At 54.1% G+C, this 25,816-nt stretch overlaps 1 protein-coding gene across 3 annotated transcripts in view; it reads right to left on the bottom strand.

Annotated features, from left to right (window-relative positions):
- Positions 1-25,816, bottom strand: part of RBM33 (RNA binding motif protein 33) — an 80,584-nt gene that overhangs the window by 45,367 nt on the left and 9,401 nt on the right. For all 3 annotated transcript variants that reach the window (XM_037049501.1, XM_037049502.1, XM_037049500.1), the window contains exons 2-8: positions 22,730-22,808; positions 21,018-21,066; positions 15,346-15,422; positions 13,352-13,664; positions 6,918-7,089; positions 2,869-3,077; positions 2,044-2,326 (exon numbers count right to left, since the gene is read on the bottom strand). In XM_037049501.1, coding sequence (XP_036905396.1) covers positions 2,044-2,326; positions 2,869-3,077; positions 6,918-7,089; positions 13,352-13,664; positions 15,346-15,422; positions 21,018-21,066; positions 22,730-22,808 — 1,182 coding nt within the window. The remainder of the gene's footprint in view (positions 1-2,043; positions 2,327-2,868; positions 3,078-6,917; positions 7,090-13,351; positions 13,665-15,345; positions 15,423-21,017; positions 21,067-22,729; positions 22,809-25,816) is intronic.

The following is a 25,816-nucleotide window of genomic DNA, read 5'->3' as shown; positions in this document are numbered from 1 at the left end:
CCGCCCCCGTGAGGGGAGGAGGCAGGTGCTGGGCTCGCACCCTTGGCTGTGTCAGAACACCAGGGAGCACTCCTGACCTGGGGGTGGGTGGCCCTGGGCCCCTCCCCAGTTCACATGCTGAAGGCCTGAACCCAGTAACCCCCAGCGGGGTTGTGTTCGGAGACACAGGTGAGGAAGGCAGAGCAGGTCCCGTGGGCGTGACAGACTGGTGCCCTTCTGAGGAGAGAGTGCACACAGACTCGCATGGAGGAGCGGCCTGTGAGGGTCGGAACATAACTTATAAGCTAGAAATGTAATAATAACTATACACTGTCTTAAGATAGCACATTCTAAAGAGACGTGTGGTAAACAAGAGGACGGAAATGATCCAGTTTAAAAGTCAATCAAAATTGCTTTAAAAACAGTGCTGAAATCAAGTATTTTTTTAAATGAACTATGGCTACTCAACGCATTCTATAGGCCTTGTCACTAATGTCACACATCCCATTTACAAAGTGACAGTGTGTCTGAGCCTCTGAGACTACTCAATCAAAGCGAAGTGAGACTGGAAATACTTATTTGGATAGAAGGTAAAAGGCAGAGAAGTCCATCCCTCTCTGGAGAGTCTAACCCAGTGAGTCAGAATGTCAAATCGAGAGTCGATCTGCAAAACTTCACAACAGTAGCCAGTGTTCTGTGACGCTGGCTACCAGGCCCTGGGCACATCGATTATACACCCGAAGGAAAACAACGGAGCGGAACGCAGAGAAAGAAGGAAAAAACTAGGCCATCTCTAACCTCAAAAGATTATCACAAAATCAAGAAAAAAACCACACATTAAACAACATAAAGATGGCAGTTTTGAAACTACATACCACATACAAAGTTCCCAGATCTCTGAGAATACATATTATGTATTTTTAAACTTGGATTTAAACGTCAATTCCTATCAAATAGTCCCAATATAATAATAAAAGGTTAAAAATTTAAGGCTCTTGAACAGGGGGAAACAACAGCAAGAAATCTAGGAGAAATCTCTTGAAGAAACCTGATTATGATTAAGAGATTTCTCACACAGGAGCCTTCTGACCACTGGCATGTTTGTTGTTTTTTTTAATACACTGTGAGCAGCAGTAAGAGAACAAGAGCAGAAGCTGCCGAGAGCGCCTGAGAGCAGGAGAGCAGGGCAAACACGACCTGGCCCGGCTGGGAAAGACCCCGTCAGCCCCGGGGCGTCTGCCACCTGCCCGCACAGGCCGGGGTCTGCAGGCCAGAAGATGTTGTGCCCGCCCCTCGGACAACCTAAAACTCGGGCGGTGAAGAGACCAGGCCAGCTGAGTCTTGAATTCTGAACGTCTGATATTGAACGTTTTTATCTGCTGTTGTCTCATGTACTGAATGGACTGAATCAGCTCCGGGTCACGCGGCAGCACCCACACCGGAACTGGTGTATCACAGTCTGACGGAACACTCACACTCAAAAAGGAGCCTGTGCCGACACGATGCGCCCGTGAGCCAGCGCTCACAGAGACTCTCACGGTGCCTTCGCCAGCCCACGGCCCCAAAGGACAAGGCTGTTTTCCTCCCCAGCTGGCCTGGCTCTGAAGGTGGGGCCCGGGCCTTCGTGTCCCCCATTGCTGTTCCCACCCCAGGTGTCCCCGCCCCAGGTGTTCCACACGGGCTGCCTGTCTCTGCCCACCAGCTCCTGGCCTCCCTCCTCTCTGACCTCGCAGTGAAGGGATAGGTGTCGCTTAGAACTTACGAATGAAAGGGGATCTGTACCCCCCCTACCCCCAGCTGGCATGACGACTCATGGGAAGCCCTAAGTGGGACCTGGGAGGACACACTCCACAAACACTCTTCCCAGGGCATGCTGGACATGCCCCGCACTGTCCCCATACCTCCGTTGCCCTCTGGACTAGGGCTTCCCACCCAATCCTAAACGCAGACAGACACTCTTCAGCAAACAGCCAGGCCCGGGAAGCAGCAGGTGTCAGAGTGCTGGGGAAGGCGTCCGTTGGCCACAACAGCCTGTGACTTTGCAGCGGCCGAGGAGACACGTACCTTGGACAGGCGTCACCACCGCCCCTTTGAAGTGGGGGTTTATGTGGATGTTCTTGGGCTGCTGAGGCGTCACGGGCGGAGGGGTCATCATCACCCTGGGGGCCTCCATCTGGGGTGGCACGTGCATCCCCTGCGGTGGTGAGGGGTGGTGCGGGGGCTGCAGGGGCAGCAGCGGCTGCAGGGGCTGCTGCTGGAACAGGCTCCGGATGGGCTGCTGCTGGGGCGGGGGCGGAGGTGGCGGAGGCTGAGGCTGTGTTGGAGGAATCAGTCTTGGTGAGTGCGTCTGAAAACCACCAAAAAAGACAAGATCACAGGAACCGACATTCAGGTGCAAAGTAAAGATGACCGACACGGTACAGATTTACACGGACTGAAGTGTGAGAGTTACAGGTTGGAACGGAGCTCACAGTGACAAGCTGTGCAAGACAGCGCCAACTCCAAGTGAGTTCACACCAACGGCGTGCGGACGCGGGCAGACCAGCTGCCCGCCTGCGCAGTGGGCCCTCCATCCCGTCACGTGACGGGTCTCAGGGCGAGGAGGCAGGGAGGACCTCGTGTGGGTTCCGCAGGAGAGAGACTCCGCCCACCCCGCACCGCGCTGAGGGCTGGCCTGGCCACGGGCCTCCGCTGGGACTGCCCCACAGAAGGGCGCACGGCAGCGGCATGCGGGACAGCTGTCCCTGCCTTACAGACCCCAGAGGGCAGGACGGGGACTTTGGTCGTTACTCTGCCCATGGACATCACTTCCAGGCACACAGCACCACGCCCAGAAGGGCCGCCCCCATCTGCTCTGGCTCTAGGCCCTCAGCGCGACGGCGGCCTTACCACAACAGGAGGCTGCGTGGGGAGCAGCGCAGGGCGGTGGTCCTTCACGCGGCCCCGCTCGCCGCTCTCCCTCCGCTGGTCCCCCATGCCGCGGCACATCAGGGCGCCACCTCTCCGCCCGCCGCGCCGGGAGCCGTAGCGGCCCTGCTTGTGCTGACGCTCTCTCTCCTCAAACTCCAGCAGTGCGGCCTTGGCCTCCGCTGAGAGCTCTGTGGGAAAGAGGGCACACGTCAGAAGCACACGGAGAGCACGCGGGGAAGATGCACGGGCAGCGGAACCCCCACAACAGACAGCGGCACCACAGGAGGGAGCAGGACCCCCAGGGCCACCGGTGAGACCTGCTCCGCGAGGGCATGCTCTGCCCGTGGAACCCCCGCGTCTCCTGTGGGAATGACCTGGGAGGTGCCTTCCCTGGGGACTGCTGACGTGCGTGTGCAGAGGGCAGCTAAACTGAGCACGCGTGCGGCTGCAGGGTGGGGACTGCCACGCTCGCTCAGCTGTGCTCAGGGCCCGGCCGCCCAGTCCCCTGGCCACACATGGCTGTCCCAGTGACCTCGGCACGTGAACTGCTGACGCACAGGGGCACAGCAACTCGGAAAGTTCATGCAACAAAACAAATCCCTGACTCTTCTGCATTTAAAACAAAATTATTAATGCAATCACTCTGAAGTCAAATAACTAGAGTGAATTTTATACAGAACAGAAAGCATTTAGTATTATTTCAAATTGTCAGTTTTGTGAAAAAAATAAAAGAAAAATCTTGAGCATGTGAAGAAAGACTGAAACACACGCCCTCTGGCAAAGAGCCACATCAGAGGAGAGCTCAGTCACCCGAGAAACAACGGCTCGCCGATACCAACCCGTGTGGGGCACCAGCAGCCCCCACCCACCCGTCTGACCACTCTAGGGATCTGAAACACAGGGACTCCGCCCTTAGGAAACCTCAGGGGCACATCACCCTAAATTCTCAAGAAGGCGGCTGGTGGAATGGACGCAGCTTCTCTGTTAAGTACTGGGCTGTGGCGCGTGGCCTGACAGGAGGCACAGATGCTGAGAGGCAGCTTCGGCCCCACTGCGCGGCGGAGGGCCAGCGTAAATGTCACCAGAGCGTCTCCTCCTTTGGACTCCACCGTCAGCTCCAGACTCCCCCCAAACCTCTAAGCCCCACTTCATTTCCTTGCAACGGTTTCTATGGTAACCCCCCCCAAATTAATCGAGACCCCACTGGAAGGAAAATTTAATTTCTTCTTAACAAGCACGGACATTCACTCTCATCTCGACTGCAGGATTGGCTCACACACACTTTTTCTATGGTGATTCAGCGATTATCTTTCCAGTGGTTCTAAGTGTCAAGATTAATTTCACTATCCCCAGTAATAAAATGGTTTCAAATGACATCTTTAATCAGCAAGTAAAAATGCTTTCCTCCAATTGAGACAAGCTGTCACAAAAGGTCACCAAAATATGACAGGATGGAAATTACATTTGTAACTTCAACTGAAATGTTAATTTCCCTTTAAGTGTTTTCTGAACTCCGTCCAGATTCTGAAGTAAAGCGGTACAGGTCATCATAGCGAAGCTTTGCACCACACCGTCCCTTTCTGAAGCTTAAAGAAAACCCATCTCCATATGAACAGTTGCACCACAGTGGGACTAGCCCTAATCCAAACAGCCGGCTCCGGGCCAGGCCCCACAGCCGCCGAGACTGCCGCACGCAAGCCCGTGCCCTGCACCCGTCAGACCGCCACCGCAGGCCTGCGTGTGGACCGCCTGACCGTGCCCAAGCACCCCGGCAGGCCTGGAAGGGAACGCCCTCTGCACAAGCAAACCGGAGGCTCAGGCCCTCATTTCCTTTAAAGACTGGGACGTTCTCAACATTAGTCGATGACTTCACAAAATAAACTTCTTACTTGTATTCAAAATGCTGAAAGACGTCATTTGCCAAGATGCACAAGAAGAGAAATGTATTCAGATAGCAAGACACTGAAACTGAAAGCCATCACCAAGAGCAGGTGAGCAGCTTTAGCTGGACGAATGCGAGCACTCCTCCCCGGAACCTCCAACTCCGGCCCCGTCACCATGAGCACAGACGCTCGGTGCAGGACTGCCCAGGTCACCCAACGTGGCCCCCGTGCTCTCTCTAGGTGAGCGTCTTTCTAATAAACAAACCCGCCCTTCTGTTTGGGGGAGGAGAGGAGCATGCTGAGGTCAGAAGGCAGCTCGCTGTTCTAGGAGACCGATCCCTAAATGGGCAGAACAGCCCCTCCGGTGCCGGGAGTCACCGTAGCTCTCTGGGCACTAGCAACCCTGTTTCCCAGTGCTCAACCAACTCGGGCGGCAGTCCACGGGTCTTGGCTTCCCAGGCACGGAGCCAAGAAAGAACTCGGTGCCCCGATTCTCTGGCCTGACCGAGCGACCATCCTGCACAAGGCATCTGTAGTCCTCCTCTAAGCTCTAGGGACAGTGAGGGGTCAAACTGTTTGTGAGTGAGTCACAGGCCTCTGAGGACCTTGGGCGCCCTCCCCCGTACCTAAGGGGCCAACTTGCCCACCACTGACCCCTTCCAACCTCTGGTCTCCGGGTGACATGGCTCCAGAGCTGCCAGAGGCCTTAAAAAAGTAAAAAAGGGATTCTACACAAGTTCTTCAACAAAGGATGTACCAATGGCCCTGAAGAGAACGAAGTGAGACAGGACCCTGACAACAGAAGCAGGTACAAAGCACACGTGAGTGTTGAACACCAGCAAGCCACACATCTCACCACACCCACGCCCGGGTGGAGGTGAGGCCGACAGGGACGGGACGGCCAGGGGCTGCACAGAGGCGGCAAGGCCAGGGAAGGGCGACCCACGAAACCCACTGCAGCCTGCAGGGGGCTGGCCGCAGAGGGAAAGGTGCTGAATGGTGACCACCGAGAGATCTCTCAGCTCAGAACGGGTGGTACCCCAGTTCGATGACTGGATGCGTCAGGTCCCCAGATGACGCAACCACGCCACGCCCGGCTGATGAGACGGCGGAGACACCCCTGCCCCAGTTTGGGACACGGGCCCCACTGGGCCTGCTCTGCGGCATCACCGCTCCTCCTGCTCCCCTTAAGGACACTTCTGTTTTCCTCTCACACCTTAGGCCCTTTACTTCATCCCCTTTTCCCAAGACCAAGTTCAAATCCTCTTTTAGAGACCTCTACAGTGCTGGACTGGCAACTTTGTACCTAACTCGAGAAAAGTCTTGGAAAATCCTAGGCCGAGAGGTGGAGCGGTGGCAGAAGCTGCCCGGGGAAGGTGTGGCGAACGCTGGGCCTGCAGACAGGGCCCCGTGGAGCTGGGCCTGCAGAGCGCGGCCCAACCGACTCCCGCTGCTCGGCTGCGCGTCTCGGGGCCCGGCGTCCTCTCGGAGCGCCACACCTGCCACTCACAGAGACGTGCTCATGTTTTTAACCAAAAAAGGGTACAAAGAACGGTTTGAAGAAGAACCAAAGGTAATAACCAGGGGTTAGTGTCTTGGTTGTCACTGGGACCAAGACCAGAGCCCTCCAGCCTCCTCCCCGGCCCCCTCTGCCTCAGAACACGACACCACACCCCCGAAGCCTCGCAGTGCGGCTGCAGCGGGCGGCAGCCACGCGCCTGTGCTGGGCCCCACCGTGCGCCTCTGAAGCCGGAGCCCGAGGAGGGGTCCAGGAACCATGCTAACAAGCCTGCCGGGTGCTTCGGGGCTCACTCGGGTCTGCGTACCACGGCTCTACTCTCTGCCGGGGACGCTGGGAGAAACCCTGGGGCAGAGGCCGGCACTGGAAGAGGCTCGGTCAGCGGCAGCCTGCCGCCAGTCCTGAATGGCAGGGTTCGCTCAGAATGTGGGTCAGTCGATTTCACCCCCACACAAGCCGCCTTGCATTTTCACAGAATGACCGTGACAGCACTGCGCCCAGCGCCCAGCCCACACGGACACCACCCCCCGATGGCCTCTGCGATGCCCTAGTGGATTACCATGATGGTGACATGGAAGAAGCCAGAACGGGAGTGAGGAAAGACGAGAGACAGGCAAAACAGTTACCTAAAGTTTCTGGAATGTTCCTTCTCTCTCGAGTTACATCTGAGAGCCGAATGATTGTTCCTTCTTTCCTTTCGGTTTTGAAACGCAATCGTCCAGATTCTTCATCCTCATCATCTTCTTCATCTGATTCTTCTTTTATTTCCTTCTGCAGTTCCAAGGTCTCCATGCCCCCCTACAGCAGACACACGACACGGGGGAAAGAAAGTTAGCTCATCTCCTCTAGAACTAAGGATGGAAGAATATAAGTTCTTCACACCTAAGATGTAAAAACACCTCATAATGTCCTATTTTACGGCCATGAGAAACACTGAACTGACTCCAAAAGAAAATAATCTTGAACACTGAAAATTAACTTATTGTTAAAAAAAAGATTGCATTCCCACGTTGCAGATCACACTTTAGAGAGAACGAATGTGAATCCCAAACCCCTCACTGACCAGGCATCCGATCCAGACTCTAGCCAAGTTTGGTCAAACTAACACTGGGGTTCTGTGGGCTCCCTTGGTGGCATGTGGCCCACCTCGTCACCTTGTCACTGACACCAGATGACAGCACACTGCTGCCCACTACACAGGCAACTAACCGCTGAAGTCTCCCCTCATCACCCTCCCCCTGGCGCCCGGTCTGCGGCAACCGCTGAGTCGGCCGCCCCAGCCTTGTTCCTGAGTCCCTGCTTCTCACCGACACCGGCCCGCACGTCACGCTTCGCGGCGCCACATCACTCCTGTGCCAGAAGCCCTGCCCCTCGCCAGTCCCACACCAACTGCCCCCTTCCCCGCTGACAGCCTCCAGCCGGAGCTGCGTATGTCCTTCCGAGGCCTGTCGCCTCCCACCTGGTGTCAGGTCAGATTGCTGGACAGACACTTGCCCAGTGCCAGTTCCTGGAAATGCTTTTCACAGAGTTAAAAGCCGTCTGTCTTCATAATCTGTCATTTTTAAGCGTCCTGTACTCATGACAGAATGAAGAGCGAACCGCCGCACTCGCCAACGCACACGACACTGAACAACGCCATTGCTCCACGCTTTCCCGGCAGCTGCAGCGCGGGTGACCCCCACAGGCTGGTGCAGTCCCTGCCCTGAGTAGAAAGGCCACCGAGGAGGAAAAAACTGACGACTGATGAAGCAAACTCTGTCACCACAGCCATCTCCCACCAACTGTCAGCAGTAACGACAGTTCAAGGACTTGCCAGACGAGCTGAACGGACAGCAGACAGCACCGAAACTAACGCAGTTTACCCTGCATCCGTATCTCCATCTAAGAGGGCGGAAGAGGGCCGAGCGAGTTGAAAACTATGACTCTGAAACACACACAGATGACTCTTGAACACGGTGGGGATTGGGGCACAGACCCTCTGCGTCGCCCAAATACTGAACGTCTTTCCTACCCTGAAGGACAACTCAGAACAGAGGCCCCAACGTGAGGCCAGGAAGGCAAAGGAAAGAAAAGGACAGGTTGGCAACGGCGGATGGGACTGGGTTTACCAACGGGCAGCGTGACTGCTGGTCTCTCCCGTGTGATCCAAGACGCACGCCACCTTCATCACAACCCAACCAGATGTGTCGCAGACACTGGCAGGTCAATGACAGAGCTACTATGGAAATTCAAAGGCCCCAGAAAAGACCAAACGATCCTCAGAAGCAGAACCCAGCTGGTAGACTGACGCCACCCCAGGCCGTGGCACAGTGACCAAGGCAGTGCTGCGCGGGCAGGGCCACGGGAGGCCCCGGAGAGATGCCTCTACAACAGACAGCAGTGCAGCAGCTACACACGTGCCAAGAACGACGAATCCATGCCACACACACACTCCTTAGCTGAGACAGAGCGTGGGCCTAAGTCAAAACAGCTGAGAAAACGGGATTCATCTTTGCAACTCCAGAGTAGGCCAAGACTTCTTGGGTCACGAAATTATTGTTCACGAAAATTAAAATTTTCTGCTCATGAAAAAAATACCTTTAAGAAAATTAAAACCCAGCTACAGGCTCAGAGAAAATATTCATTCCTATGTCTGCAGTGGGCCTACATTCCGAACATACAGGTACCATGATCTACACAGAAAACACACAGACTTGCCATGTGAATAGGTGTGTGCATGTGTGCACACAGACACTGTTCTGTGTAGACTACGGACAGCAGACAACCTCCTTTTTAAGAGACTAAAAATGGACACCAAGAAGAAACGCAAGTTCAGCCCAGAGAAAGGCACAAACACCCTTAGTTCCCAGAGAAATACAACTCTCGGCCCGCAACCATACCCCCACCAGAGACACTCTGCAGAAAAAAACCAATATTATCAAACGCTGGAGAACTGACCCCTTCACAGAGACTGTGGGGAGAGGAGGACGGTGTGGTCACGGTCACTCGGAAAGCCCTCTGGTGGGTCTGTGTGGAACTGGACACCCTGCCACAGCGTCTCAGTAACCCCCTCCCAGCTCCAACCGAGGGAAAAAAGGGGCCCCGGGAGCCTTGGGGGTTCCTCAGCACTGCTCTGCTCGGCGTGCAGGTGCACGCCAGGCACTGCAGCAAAGGCGGGCGTGGTGGTCACCACTGGGCTGCTGAGAATGGAGTGCAGCAGGGATCCGGCCTCGGAAGGTCGGGCTGGCTCTGCCCCGACCCAAGGCCTGAGAGCCGCTCAGATGGAGTCGGCACTAAGGAAGGCACCCCGCGCCCCTGGGAGCAGTGAGGCCGGGGCGCACCGCATCCAAACCCCTCTGACTGCAGCAGAAGACGACAGGAGAAGGGCGACCAGGTTCAACACAAGAGCATCCTGGGCACCACGGGCCAGAAGCAGTTTCTCCACCCGCTCCTCCCGCGCACAAGACACAGCGCAGGTCTGCGTGAGATGTCGGCAGGCAGAAGGCCTGGGGGTGCGCAGGAGGAAGGGACCGATCCCAGAGAGAAGGAAGAGCCCCGGCAAGTGTCACTAACAAGTGACAAGAAGATCTGATCCTACAGGGGAGCTGGATCCTACAAGGCCAGCAACAGAGGGCAGCCGGGCCAGGGTGGCCGGGCTGTGGCGTCTGCCCTGCGCAGTGTAGAGGGACAGCCACGATTCCACAGTGAACAGACTTCCGAGACGTCCGAAGCGGACGAGACAGATCGGAGACCACCCGTCCGCACCCACGAGTCACTGCACGCAGAGCTCACGCGGCCGCACGGCGCTCCTCAGAGTCCAGCCGAGCAGCACTCGATCACGGCCTGCGCGTGGACTCTCCCTGGGAAGCCGGACCTGCTATCCTGCGCACACACTGTCAGCCGGAAACTGTTCTCACAGAACAAGGTTCTGTGAAATCTCACTGCCTCACTGCGATTTTTTTCCCTCACCCAAGGACACTCTTTCATTGTCTTTAGAGCAAAGAACGAAAGGGAGAGAGAAACATCAACTGGCTGCCTCCCACACACACCCAGACGGGGGCTGAAGCCACGGCCTTCCAGTTAGGAACAACGCTCCAACGGATGCGCCGCCCAGCCAGGGCTCACCACGTTCCTTTTTAAGGCCCTAAAGAAACCGATGGCTAAGAGGGACCGTGTGACAGATGACCCTCCTCCTAGCACAGATTTGTACATCAGACCCAACTCACTCTCAAGAACGGGACCAGCAAAAGGTGCGGGATGCAGGGACCTTCCCACCTTTGGGTGCAGCGGAGAGAACACCCAGGGGCCCCGGCTGCAGACCCCACTCTACGGCTGGAGTCTGCCACAGTGACACACGACGCCTTCTCGGGGGGGTGTGCAGGGCGGGTGTGGCCAGGATGGGTGTGCAGGGCGTGCCCCCAGTTAGCACTGCAGGATGTGGCCAGCAGCCCTCGGCAGGACCCACCAGGCAGGTGTCACGCCGTCCAGTAAAGCGACCTGCCCACGGGCCGGGCCGCCCGTCAGTCTGACGCTGAGGAAGGACTGCCTGGGATGGCGGGGGGAGGGCTGCACAGGTCACGTCCACCGTCCTCCTCCCACCCACAGAGAAGGGAGGCGGGGTCCCAGCACCGTGAGCTACAAAGACGCCAGTCCACAACCCAGTCCACACGGCGGAGCGCTAGGACAGGGGGACAAGCACCGACACCAGCCCGCAGGGGCACGGCCAACTACTCGGCCACATCCTGACAGCGTGTAACTGTCCCTGGAAATAGGACACTTTTGGAATTCCTAAGAAATATTTTTTAATCCTGAAAAAAAATTAACGCCTTATATATGGGAAAGCACTGCATTTTTTCTCTTTGCGGCCTCCCTCCAGACCCCAAGAGGCAGGATGACCCGCGGGATGTGGCTGCACAACCAGGGCCCACGTGCGACCTGCGGAGCGACAGCAGAGCACAGAGGGGCGCCCCAACTCTCTCCTCAGCACACTCCGCCAGAGTGCGCAGACGGGTGTCCTTCTGTGCCGCCGTGCACGCTTGTGAGTCAAGTGCTTCCCCACTGTGGTCTGTCCCCTCACGTCCATGCTCACAGACGGCAGGGCACGCCTCGTGCATGTGCAGCACCTGCGCCCCCTCTGCTGGGGCACAGGTAAGGACTTGCTGGGCTGCTGAAGTGACCGGGGAGAGACCAGCGTGCCAGCCGGCCTTCTCCTCTACTGACGGGCAGCAGTGAGAATAGGACACTGCAGCTAGGGAATACCTAGGCACGAGTTTAGGAGATCGGGGCTTAGCTGTCGGGAAGCATTCTAAGGGGTGACCCACGCACAAGAGGGTGCAAAAGAACCACACCAGGGACCCAGAGAGCGCAGCTACCTCAAGGCTGTCAGAGAGCATGTACCCTGCATGCCCCTGCATGACTCTACCGACCGAAACCCCAACACATTCAGTACTGTATCTGCCTCATGGAAAGCACTCAAAAAGAATCCAATCTTAGAAATAACTACTGAGACGCCCCAAAACAATCTGTACTACACAGTCTAAGAGGCCCGTGTCCACAATCCTTTGGAAATTACATACATACTCGAATATGTACCTCAGTGGCCAAAATCCAGCCATTTTTGACTTCTCCAACCCAAGCTTCCCCAGAAGGAGCACAGGAGGAGTGAGGGCGGAGGCCTCTGGCACGGGGCTCTGCGCCCCACCTCCACTGCCCCCCCCTCCGTGTCGCACACCCCAGCACAACTAGTGCCCTACTGCACCCGGGGAGGCCACGTTCTTTCCTCATGAAGCTCACTCAGTGCTTGTTTTTAAAAGCAAATCACTTTTTCTTCCTCTTCCCAAAAGCAATCAGAGGTGACTCCGAAGATGGTTTGCTCTTCACTGGACCCACAAAATCCCATAAAACCATGCCAATCAAGACATTCAAATCTCCACATTCACCTTAAAGAACACTTGTGAAACTACCAAGGCCATCAAGGGTGTGCATACTCGAAAAGCCACCAAGTAGCTGAAAGATGTCACTTTTAAGAGGCAATGTGTCCCAGCCCACCAATACAAGGGTGGAGGTGAGGGGTGTGCCCAGGCCCAACCGCGGGCGGGGTGCAGGGTCGTTGGCCCAGGAAGTGTGCTGAGTTTGTGCCGCACATGCTCCAAAGTGCAGAGAGCAGTGGTGCACTGAAGCGTTTGGATGCAGGTCCTCGGAGCACATCCGGGTGAGCGAAGCTCCCAGGACGCAGCTCAGAACTCGCAGAGCTCACGGGAGGCCCCGCCCACACGCGCGCTCGCCCACCACCCCGAGATGGTCCTACTGAGAAAGAGCCCAGGTACCTAACCTGGACAAGGAGGCGGAAGAAAAAGACCCAGGAGAGACTGGAGAAAGAAAAACTGATGGCCTGGGGGTGAATTAAGCATGAACTAAATACTAATAAAAGTAAAAACGGGGGAAAAAATCTCCTTTCACAATGAACCACTAAAGACAGATGAACAACCCATCACTAGCACCTTTTTCTCTACTGATACTTCAAAAAAGAAGTGACCATGGAAACCACCTAATGAAGATCAGCACCATCCCCACTCCCTGATCCCAGATCCCAATTCCTGGCCCGCCCTAAACCGACCTCCCATCTCTTTATTCGCGGCTGGACAGGTCTCGTTTGGGAAAGGGGGAGCAAACAGGACATCAATCACCCTGGGATATTAGCACTGCAAAGATGTCTTTAGCAGGTCAATAATCTTTTCACCTTCGAGGGACTTTATCAGATCCTGTCTAAAGCCAGATGAAAGCTCGGCATTAAGTACTGCGAACAATTGACAGAGTGTCTCCCCCACACAAAGCCGTCTGCTTCCTCAGGGCGCGCTCTTCAAGGTCACCATCCCTGCAGCCTTCCAGAGTGACAAAGGAGCGTCACCTCCAGCCAAACAAGCTGTCAGCACAAACTTTGTCACAGCTCAGATAAAGAAACTGGCAGACAGTGATAATCAAGTCTAATTTCACTCCCTCCCAAGGGGAGGGACAGGACCTCCGACCCATCTGGAAACCGCCAGGCCGCCCACCGCCCGCGGCAGACAAAGAGGGGACTCACTGGGAACTCGTCGAGAGGCTCGTGGATCTCGATGTCCAGCACTTCGTCATTGTACAGCCGCCCCTCCTCGGGCTCCTCCACGTACTCCATGTGGTCTTCGGCCAGCTCGGCCTCCTGGCCCTCGTACTGGCCCTCCTCCGGGTACTCGTGAGCGTACAGTGCAGACCCATCGGACTTAGGGTAGCCCAGGTCCTCCTCTCCTTGCTCGTACTCGGACTCCTGCTCTCCAGACTGGTCGTGCGTGCTGTCAGACAGCTCGTAGGACGCGACCATGCCAGACGTGGCTTTCAGACTGACTGTGACCCCCTGAGAGCTAGAGAGGACGAACACCCAGAGAGAGGAGCCAGTTAGAGTGGACCTCAAAACCAAGTCACCATGTCAATGAAGTGTTAAACGATAGCCCGTGAACAGCCAAAAGTTACTTCAGCTCTTGTGAATACACACAGACTCCCACAATGGCCGACACAGCCCGTGCGTGGAGCCAAACCGGCATGGCGCACCCCGACGCGACAGCGCCCCCATGACCAGCAGCTGCGGGTTTTCTGCCCAAGAGCAGCAGACCAGGCAGGCAAGACGGCAGGTCTGACCAGCAGCTCGGGACTGAAAGGAAGCAGACGGAGTGTACTTCCCTCTACCCACCAGATGAAAAGGATGGCATCTGCTTTCTAATATTTCTAAGTAATAAAACTAGGAGCACTGCTCTATAAACAGAAAATCATAGATGCAATTATTTTTTTAGATTTATGGTGCAAATTATAAACTCCTATATAAACCATTAAAATGTTCAAATACATGAAGTTTACTATAGTCACAAACACAAAAAATATTGCCTCGTTATTTCTGAGTGACATACAGGGGGTTTTAAAACTGCAAAAAAAAATCATATTCTACCTATTAAGTAACAAAAGCCAAATACCACCCTGGCTGGTGTGACTCAGTGGACTGAGTGTGGGCCTGTGAACCAAAGTGCTGGGGTTCGATTCCTAGCCAGGGCACATGCCTGGGTTGTGGGGCTGGGTCCCCAGTACCGGGCCTGCAAGAGGCAAACACACATTGATGTTTCCCTCTCTCCCTTCCTTCCCTTCTCTCTGAGAGCAAATAATTTTTTTAAAAAGGTAAATATCAACAATAAGATATAAGGTAACACTTAAAATGCAAGATTTTGTGATAAATCTAAGTCCTACACATGAAGTACTTGGTATTAACAGAAGCATTAAATGCACCTTACAAATGTGGGGCTCAAAAGCCGCATGAGTGTGTTTCAAGGGCAGCCCACGGTGTGCGGGTGTCTGGAGCTGGAGGCTTCTGGAGGCGCTGAAGGTGTGAGGGTGGAGCCCGTGATGGGATTGGTGACAAAGGAGCCCCGGGGGGCCACAGGAAAGCCCAGTGAGAAGGCGCCCCTGTGCACAAGGAAGGGGGGCCTCACCAGAATCAGCCAACCCTGCACCGTGAGAAGGAAAACCTGGCTTTTACGAGCCGCCCAGGCTGCAGGTGTCGTCACAGCTGCCCAGAGAGACTTCGGCAACTGTATTCAGACACTCAGCTCCAGTCTGAAGTGGAAACCGAAGGAATGTCCCCGGTGCCAATTCCCAGAGAGCAAACAGCCCGGTGTAACTCACACCTAGTGAGCCCCGGTCCAGATGGGGGGAAGCAGCAGCAGCAGCAGCGCCCAGCATGGGGGCACAGTGGGCGAAGGGGCTCCTGCACAAGGCGGCGCGGGGGGCCCTGCGCACTCCTGTCTCGCCACGAAGGCGGGGGGGCGGGGGGGCGGGGGGGGCGCTGAATGCACGGCCAGCATGGGTTCCACAGGGCTGCTCAGAACGGAAGGCTATGCGGGGCTGTCACGCCCGAGCTACCCTGGCGTTCCACGTGCGGTGTGGTCAGACGTTACAGATCACACCGCACGGGGTTATCTCTAGTAGAATCACGGTTACAAACAGTTCTTATCAACTCAGCTGAAGAAAGGACACTTCTAAGAAGTTAACACTGAGTACCTGAAATTTTCTTCGTCTTCATTATCACTCTGTAAAAGATCATCGTTCAGCTCTTCATCTGACAAATCAGACTGGTTCTAATTAAAATAAGAAATATCATTAATGCATGTCACTTCCATAAAAAGATGTTACAAAAGTGCAAAATCACGTTGACTGGATTGTTTCCAACCTTGCTATGAAAACATTTGCCATTCAGGAAGTTTTTGCGGTTGCTATAAGCAGTGACAAAATCAAGAAATGCTACACAGAGAACACTGGTTAACCACCCCAGGCTAATTTCTAGATGCAAAGTCAAGTAAGTACAGAAGCTACAAGCATAATGATCATACTTATTCTAACTCTAACCAAAAAGGGGGAGGGATAAGTTTTTTGATGACATCCTACAAAATTTTTGCCATGCATGTACACAAATAAAATGGTATTCTTAAAACTTTACTAAATTTAGCAGTTTTAGTACCCAAAATCTAAAGACTTTTTTTTTTAAAGATTTTATTTATTTATGTTTAGAGGGGAAGGGAAGGAAAGAGGGAGAGAAATATCAATGTATGGTTGCCTCTAGTGCGTCCCCTGCCGGGAACCGGAACTGGCCTGCAACCCAGGCATGTGCCCTGACTGGGAATCGAACCGCAATCGTGTGGTTAAAATCTAAAGACTTTAAAGAGAGAGAAAAAGAGGAGAACGTTGGAAATGAGCAGACTTTAGATAGCCGGATCACCACCCAGAAATGGCAACAGATTACACTACAGCTCCAACCAGGGGGCCTGTGCAGATACATGCGACTGCTCAGGCCCCGGCCCCAACCACGACAGCCCTGGGCCCTCGTCACATCCCTGACAGAAGTGGCCGGTGGACTCATCGACTGGCAAAATTTCTGTAGGACCAGGTTTTAAGTGAAATATTCACCAGCATCTTAGATGGGGAAGGGTTGACGTCACACTTTCCTTCGCTATATAAAATTATTTCTATGGGATGTATAAATTACCACTTCCCCTCTAAAAGACAATCGAAGCCCTGCTCCCACACGAACACTGGGGGTGGGGAAGACTTGGTTTTCTGCTTACAGATGAAGGAAACAAAGCAATCTTTTCCTGGCATCTTTACAGCTTACGCAAACAGGCTCCCTCGCATTTGTCTGCAGAGTCTCCGTTACAGTACTTTTGATGTAAACCAGAAATCTATCATACATATTTTCACCCTCACTGGAGGATGTGCTTATTCACCTTAGAGAGGGAGGAGGAGGGAGAGAGACACATCAATCAGCGGCCCCGAGTGCGCCCGGAGCAGACACTGAACCCGAACCCCAGGCCCGCGCCTTGCAGGGACCGCACCCTCAGCCTTTCGGTGCACAGGTCTGTACTGCAGCCAGCCGAGTCCCCCAACCAGAGCGAAGAAGGTCAATCTTATGAGTAGTTCTTACCCGTGCCAAGGCCCCCCAATCACTGACACTAGAATAGGACAAAACACAGACACTGTAGTTCCTTCCCTCAGAGGTAGGCTGGAGCGGCTGAAAACGAAGCAGAGCGCTTAACAGTGGAAACGAAGTTCGCCCAGCTGCCCCGCACTGGTCTCCCAGCTGCCCCGGTTTGAGTGACAAGAATGCCGCTAACAGGTGTGAATAGGGTCTGCCACGGACTACGTCAGGTTTGGTCGACCAATTCATTAATTCAGTAAACTGCTTTCAGGAAATCTGTATAAATTAACCCTTCAGTGAAAGCCAAATTTCATTCAGTTAGAGGCTGCTTCCTGGAGTTTTTTAGTTGAAGTTTTATTTGTCCAAAACCAGCACACCAATGAATTATTCCCAAGCAAGACAGGAGCACACCTGGTCACGGACCCCCCGGCAGCGAGCATCACTTCCGAGTTCTGCAGATCCGACCCCATCGTTTCTGAACCGAATGAGGTAACAGGCACAGGAGACAATGGTCACAGTGCCCACTGTGTCCACAGGGCTGGCACAGAGAACGAGACTAAACCTTCAGGCCCAAAACCCATCTCCCACTGCCTCCCAAAGAACTGGAGTGAGGGAGAGTGAGGGCGGGCTCTGCTCGGGACGGTCTGCCAGCAAGCAGGGCACACAGAGCCCAACAGAGCAAGAGACAGGGGCCAGGAACGCTAGGGAGGCCCTTCTCCCAGGTTCCCCAAACCGCTAGCCGCGCCTCCCCCGGGGAGAACGGCAGGAAAGAGAAAGGGCAGTTCCCCAGTGGGTCCCCAGGACTCCCAGGAGTACAGGGGCTGCGCGGACGGGGGGAGGGGGCAGACGTCCAAGCCTGGAAGAACCCCGGGTGTGCCGGGAGAACCTGGGTGTGGCGGGAGAGCGCCAGTCCGGTGCCGGCTGCCACAGAAGGAGAGCTGCAGCTCCAGGAGGGGGCCTGGCCTGGCAGGAACCGGCCATCACAACCTCCACTCACGTCGAAAAGCTCTCACTGGGTCCAGCCAGCCTGCTCCAGCAGGCCTTTGCGATCTTTTCATTTTTATCTTACATTGAAAACGTGACCCGAATCCCCTCCCTCCCTGACACAGATGGGCCTGGCCTCAAGCTGTCCCTGCCTGTCTGACATGTTTGCTACACTCAGCACACGGTTCTGAGTGGAAGGGGAAGCCATTACCCACTCTGGCCCACCAGTGGCCCAGAAGTCTCTCTCCAGATGACAAACTTACATCTCTGTACCTTTTGTGGGAACTCAAGTGGGAAAAAGACAGTGGTCGGGCAGCCAGTACACTCACCACCTGGGCTCCGCTCACAGAGCTACAATAAACGCACTAATAAATTCCTGGCCCAATGGCTAACCTCATTAGCAATCAAACAAATGGAAAGGAAACCAACCAGACACCGCTTATCACCTGCCGCATGGTCAAAGGTTTATTTTTTAAGTGGCATCAAAGCTGGGAATGAAAGGGTGAACGAGGCTCACGCTCAGGAGCTGGGGGCCGGGAGAACCTTCCTGGAAAGCGGCCTGGCAACAGGAAACAGGCACCTCACACCTCGCGCCTGCAGACCAGAGACCCCAATCTGCAGAGACTGCCTGAGACCAGACTCTCCAATCACAGTGACACTTGTACAGTAAAACGCCATTCGTGTGCTCGCTTCGGCAGCACACGTACTGGAACATCATCACAACGTCTAAGGGTCACATCAGAGCAACTTAGGGCGTGGTGAGTGCGCGAAGATGAAGCCCTTAACTAAACCTTGCTGACGCTGGTGAGAAGTGCACGGGGTCCTGTTACACCGTTCTTTCTTCTTTTGTACAGGCCTTATATTTTCCATCAAAAAGGTTTTTTGCCCCCCCCAAAAGTCATAACCAATTAGCTAGAAACAACCCCAATACACATAAAAACAGCTAGGTATACCACAGTATACACAAACAAGGAAATAACATGTAGCCATTATAAAGGACTTTAAAGTAACATTTAGGGACAACAGACACTGATACAATGATAAATTTAAAAGAAACAATGTTTTACGTATCAGGTACATTTTAAAGCACAGGAAAAAGAATAAAAGGAGTCCCAGTCAGGTGGCTCAGTTGGTTGGAGCGTCGTCCTGTACACCGAAAGGCTGTGGGTTCGATCCCCGGTCACCGTGTATACGGGAGGAAACTGATGGCTGTCTCTCCTCTCTCCCTTCCTCCCTTTCCCGTGCCTGGGTGTGGAATGAAAAAAATGCGGCACCATGTCGGTCGTGAGGGTTTGCCCCTATTTCTCCATTACTCACTTTTATATCACTGAACTCTCTCTCACAAGGTACAAAGCATCTGTTTCACGTCAGAAAGGAGGGGACGGAGAGAGGAATGCCACTGTTAATACTGAACAAGCTGCCGAGATGCCCAAGGCAGAAGAGACCGGCAGGGAGCACGGGGTCGGGGAGCATGGGGTCAGAGAGCACGTGCGCCAGGGGCCACACCCACCCACCAGCCCCATTTCATAGATAAGACGCCCATTCCCCACAACGGCCACATCACTATCCATGGCACACGGCGCTGTCCTGCCTCCACTGGCCATCGGGGTACCGACCAGCACTTTCAGGAGCCAGGACAAATGCCTGCAGGGGGTCCCTGGGGCCAGTGAGGTGGTGCCCTGAGAGAAACACGGGACGGGGGTCTGACTTAGGCACAAGCACTCTACCCACCTGAACACTGGCACCTGACTGGCCAGACACTTACAGGACCACACAAGAAGGAAGGCCGTGTAGGCCTCAGGGGCGGCCCCCGCATGGCACGCACACTTCAAGGCTCCGAATGGGGGTTGCCTCTCCGACCAAGTGCAGGAGGGAGGCCCTGGTGCCCGCAGCGCCCCATCCTGGTGGCACCTGCACGCCAGGGCACGCGGGAGCTGCGGGGCTCCCTCGCTGCGTTTCACCTCCCAGCCTGCTGCATCCCCACTTCCACGAGACCAGGTGGATCTGCAGGTAACTGAGGTAATTCTCACTCAGGGTCACAGGTGCAGGCAGAGCCACTTGAGGGAGAGAAGGTGGGGACGGCCAGTCCCAAGCCACCTGCCGGCCAGGGGTGCCGTCAGAAACAGGACACAGGCAGAAAGTGACTTCAAAAGAGCCCCACGACAAACCCTCTTCTCAGGGACACCGCTGATAACTCGGCACAGTGAGCCACCAGAAAACGGCATGCCTAGGGCAAGCTCCTCACCAACCAGGCCACCGACGAGGTTACAAGGAAAACCCATACAAATCTGACACACGATGCGGCCCGATCACACGGAAGTACAGGCTTGAGTATGAATGTTGACCGTAAGAAGCCACCACAACCTTAAAACTTCAAAATACTAACCATAAAGAATTATGTCAATTGTACTTCAACTAAAACCAGAACTATCTAGCCCAGGCTGGTACAGCTCGTGGACTGAGCGCCAGCCTGTGAACCACAAGGGTCACCAGTTTGACTCCTAATTAGGGCACGTGCCTGAGTTGCGGGCCGGGTCCCCAGTTGGGAGCGCGCTGGGAAAGGCGGTTGACTGATGTTTCTCTCCCTCTCTCTAAAATTAATTAATGAATTTTAAAAAAGCAACGATCCATATGTAATGAAAATTGCAAATGTTTTCACTGTTAATAATAAAATTAAAAATTATATTTCACTTTAACCTTTGGCTTTATTTCTATTTTTAACCTATGTTTTATTATGTTCAAACTACTTTGGCAGAGTGATACACACACACACTATACAAACAGATACACATTAAAGACAACAGCTTTAAAGTTCCCAGTCAACCCGACAGGCTGAGAGGAGCCCACACCAGGTCCCAGACAGGGTCACAGCCGCCTGACTGCCGGTGCGTCTGAGCGTGTCCCCACTAGCTCATCTCTGAACCCTCCCGAACGGTGGATTCCAGACCCAGTGCGGGACCCCGAACACTACCTCGCACACGGAGTGCCTTCAAGACAGGTCATGGCTGCGTGGCCGCCCCTTTCTCAAACTCAGGACCTGCTGACGCCCTGGACGGCGCGGGAACTACTGAAGGCTGCGCTGCTCGAGGTGTGAGTCACCGGAGAGTGCACTCGCAGCTCCCTGTGCGCTTACTCAATAATTCAGTTCACCAAATTTTAACCCACGCCCAGCTTTCTGGTAATGCGCCCCAGGCAGAAGACGCATGAGCGTCCCCATAGTCTAAGTGTAATCAAACGACCACCATTCACTAGTTTCGGGAAGGCCTGTATTTCTTACCTTTTTGCCAGAGAGCAAGTCTTCTCCGAGTAAGTCGTCTTCGAGTTCACTGGGGAGAAACAGACACATCAATGCATCAGCCCACGACCCTGGGAAGTTTGCAGGTGGCTGGGAAATCTGCCCAGGGCTCCCGGGCTTGGGTACCACCTGCACGTTAGGTTTGCTCCTTTCCCTCTCCTTTACTAACAACGAAAACTTGTCTTCCAACACACAGGGAACACTGGTCCTCTAAGTCCGAGAAGCTCTGTTCCGGGAGGTGGTTTGGCAGACCTCGCAGCGTAGTTTCCCACTGAACAGGGAAGTTGAAACCACAACTACTGAGAGCGCTCGACACTCACCAAACGCAAACCCTGGAGCAATGCAAATGTGGCGAAATACCGCTGAAGGGGCAGGCAGGCGAGTCAGAGTAACCGAGAGCCCTGTGTCAGCGTCTGCGTGTCAGCGTCCGGCCTTCCACCGGCACAGCTGCGCTCTAGAACCGGGGGGCGGGCTCTCCCCCAGGACGGGGACTCCAAGCAGACCACACAAGGGCCGAAGTGTCTACGTTCTCTTCGCAGACACACACTTTCACACGCTGGTGAAAGAGCACACAACACCGTGCAGGAAAAGACTGCACACTTAATCACATTACTGACAGAGACCTACCAAGGGACAGTGTGCTGCTCAAGGGGACACAGGCCACAGACTCAGAGGGAATCTTTAGTAGCACAAATGTTTTCCCAACTATAAAGAATCCCTAAAATCCATTAAAAAAAGAGTTGCCCCCCACCCCACCCCCGCAAACAAAGCCCCACACAGGCACGGAGAGAGGAATGATGGAGGGGGTGCCCCGCGGGGAGCGGGCTGCGAAGGCAGACTCTGCACCCGCGCGGCTCAGGTACCTCTTGGAACAAGGCCTGCAGGGCCGCTTCCTGGGGCGCCCCCTCCTTTTAGGGCACCTCTGCTCCGAGCACTGAGGTTTACAGGCCGGGGAGGCGCCCTGGGGAGCAGCGGACTGGACGAAGGCTGTGAGGAGCCGTTCCCCACGCACACAGACCCCCACTTCCCAGCGGGAGCCGGCCTGTCTCCCAGCAGCGCTGCCGCTGTTCTGCAGTCAGGGCCCCCGACCTTCAGAGCCAACTTTCCGACCACAGGCCAAGGTCGCTTTCCCACTTCCAGCACAGCTTGTGAGATGGTGCGGCACGTGCGCAGGGAGACGCTCCACCAGCTGGCAGCGCCGCCGCCCAGGCTCCAGCCCCTCACCGAAACTGACTGCTGCCTGAACTGACACCCATCGCTCCTGGGGAATGTCCACACACACACACACCCCCCTGAACAGATACCGCACATCCTCAACCCCACTAGGAGCCAGGGCAATGCAGACTTAAACGGCAGTGAGATGCCACTGCACGCATGTCAGAACAGCAAAGGCTTGGAAGTTCACCAGATACGGGCAGGGCATGGACAACAGGAACCCCGGCAGAGCGCCCCGACAATGCTGGGTGTCCACCAAGCTCAGCCTGTCAACGCAGAGAGACAGGGAGCTGAGACAGCGGGTGCCCGCGGGCTGCCCCCCACACAGGACAGCCTCTCCCTGAGTGCCCACCCGCCCGCGCTCCCCAGCCCACTTGGGAAGAGGACCGGGCAGCCCACACACCGTCTGCAGAGATCTCTGCGGTCACATGGCAGAAGGAGACATGGCAGCGTGGCCACACCCCACGCAGGTGACGTACCTGTCCCAGTCCTCGTCCGCAGCCCTTCTCCTCCAGGACCGCTCCGCTCCGGGCTTGTCAAACTGGTCGAAGTCATCGTCTGCAAGAGAGGCCACGAGAGTCGGTCTTCCCAGAGCAGAGCCCACCCCACTCCCTCGGCACCCCACCACCGCCGCCTTTCTCTGGGGGATTTCTGGTACGACACTGTCCACACATAACTCTTATAAATACTTCTGCCATTTTTAACACTAAAAAACTTTGAAGTACAAAACTACCCCCCCAAAATCAATTTATTGAAAGACCACTGAGAGAACCCAGTTATGAAAGACCACTAGGCATGAAAGACCACTGAGAGAACCCAGTTATGTTTTTACTACAACTACAAGAAAGAAAGAACTGCTGATCTGGCTACCACTTTTTGTAATGGTTACGTCGTTTCCAAATGCGTCAGGAAGAAGGGAGACCCTTGCTGAGGAAGCGTCAAGATGATGTGGGAACAGCGTGACAACAGGAGCCCAGCACGAGCCCCACACACACAGAGCGCCCTGAGCAGGCAGGGGTCAGGGCACCAAAACCCACCCCCCCACACACACAGTTGAAAATCTGCGTGGCCTCTGCCAAAACTCATTAGTTATCCCCCAGTGCCCACGGAGACTGGGTCCAGAAACCCCGCAGACACCCAAATCCAGGGAGGCTCGGCCCCCTTGGTTGGTTGGAGCGTCATCCATACACCAATAGGCTGTAGGCTCCTCAGTCAGGACACACATGGGCTGCAGGTTCGATCCCCAGTCAGAGTACATATGGGAAGCAACTAACCAATGTTTCTCTCTCACAGTGATGTTTTTCTACCCCCCTCCCCTCTAAAAATCAGTAAACATATCTTTGGGTGAGGATTTAAAAAAACAAAAAAGAATTCTGTAGTAATCACATTTTTTAAAAGATTTTACTTATCTATCTTTAGAGGGGAAAGGAAGGAGAGAAAGAGAGAAATATCAATGTATGGTTGCCTCTGGTGTGTCCCCTGCCAGGAACTGGCCTGCAACCCAGGCATGTGCCCTGACTGGGAATCGAACCTCAATCGTGTGGTTCACAGGCCCTCCCTCAATCCACTGAGTTACACCAGCCAGGGCTCTAGTAATCACATTTAAAAAGAAAAAAGCATGACACTTTAACAAGTAAAATTTTAAAACACATATTCTTTAACCTAGAATATCCAAAAAATAATGGTACTACTCAGTATGAAAAATATAAATATTTTATATTTTCTCCATACTACATATGTCTTTTGTACACACAGCATACTTCATGCAATTTTTAAATTCACTTTCATCATCCCAAAATCAGATGCAGACTCACAGCTGTGCACGTCAGACACACACGTGTGCAGGTAGGAGGCCTGAGAAGCGGCAGCACACAGACAGCGCCCCGGAGAGCCTGCCGAGGGCGGCCGCGGCGGCTCTCTGAAGCCCCGGGACGGAAGATGTGGAGGAGGAGCCCCAGTGCCGCCCAGCTGCACTCCCAGCCAGAGCGGACAGAGCTGCACCGCCTGCTGCCCAGGAAACCGGCCAGTCTCTGTTGATAGGGTGACTGTCTAAGGTCCCTGGAACTGATCCTGAAGGCCTACATCAAATTAAAAAAATCACTCAAGAAACACGCAATTCAGGTGCACTACAGATAAAAACAGAAAAGGGCAAATTCTACAGAGACCATGATTAAAGAACTAGAGGAAGGCACGGCGACACTGTCGCATCAGTCAGACGAACTAAATCGCAGGTGCACACACGAGGCCCTTGGCCGAACAGGGCCTCCACCTAGTTTTGCCTGGCCGCGCACCTTGTGCCCGCCCAGCGGCAGCCGTGAGCTCCGTGCTCCAAGTTAAGGACACTGGTACAGCCCTACAGGACATCTGGCCCTTCGATGGCCACCGTGAGGTTGATGTAGCCCCGGTGGGAAGGAGTTTGACACCCTGCTCTAAACAAACAAATCATTAAAAAAAATAACAGAAAGAAATTCTGCAACTGAAAAGGAACTACAGTGAAAACCCCACCAGTGGCCCTCCAGTAGACATGGACTGGCAGGAGGGCCCATGAACTTGAGCACAGACTGACAGAGACTGCCAACCCCAAGCGAGGCGCACCGGGCCGTGCGGCAGGATGCACACTCGGCCATAAGGCGATTCTTAACAAACTTCAAAAGGTCCACATGGCACAAAACATAGTCTCTGGGTTTAAAAACCTAAAAATCAATAATGAAACAAAAACTGGAACATTCAGATTAACATTAAACAGCACACACTTCAGCAACCAACAGGTCAAACAAGAAATAACCAGAGAAATAAGAAAATACTTTCAGACACAGGGTGCAGCAAAACTGGTACTTGGCTGGGTAAGTACCAGGCTGGTGTGGCTCAGTGGATTGAGGGAGGGCCTGCGAACCACACAATCGCGGTTCGATTCCCAGTCAGGGCACATGCCTGGGTTGCAGGCCAGTTCCCAGCAGGGCACTCACGAGCAGCAACCATACATTGATACTTCTCTCCTTCTCTCCCTCCCTTCCTCTCTAAAAGATAAATAAATAAAATCTTTAAAAAAAACTGGTACTTGGAGGGAAATCTATGACTGTAATTTTTTTCTTCTTAAATTTAAGCAATTAATTCAACTCTTTTTTAAATCTGCAGGTCAAACAAAATACACCCCTGGGCTGTTCTGACAAGTCACCAAACCTGTGAGAAAAGCAAACAATCAAAACACTTATTTTCACTGCTTTCCACTCTGCCTTCGCTGGACTGCTGGTCAGTGCTGCGTACCTTACACTTACTTTCCAAAGGGTCTCCATGTCCCTTTTCCCTCCCCCACCAGACCATAGACTTCCTGACACAGAGAACCCCGTGTGGGAAAACACGAATAAGAAGTTTTGCTCACCGCTTCTGTCACATTAATACTCAGTGAAAAAGTTAATACTTAAGTCACCGTCACCCTTGGCAGACGCTGCTAATAAATTACAACACCCAGTTCTGTCGAAACCAGGAAATCCGTCTGCCCAGCTAACTAACAGCAATCACATACAAACATTGCTTAAAATTATACAATGCTTGGCCCCACCCCGATC

The sequence above is a fragment of the Sturnira hondurensis genome, unplaced genomic scaffold (assembly GCF_014824575.4).
Source record: "Sturnira hondurensis isolate 20B ecotype Veracruz unplaced genomic scaffold, ASM1482457v3 Scaffold0006496, whole genome shotgun sequence".
In the NCBI taxonomy this organism is placed as follows: Eukaryota; Metazoa; Chordata; class Mammalia; order Chiroptera; family Phyllostomidae; genus Sturnira; species Sturnira hondurensis.
The sequence above is the reverse complement of the archived record's forward strand: the minus strand, read 5'-3'. Positions and strand labels throughout refer to the sequence as shown.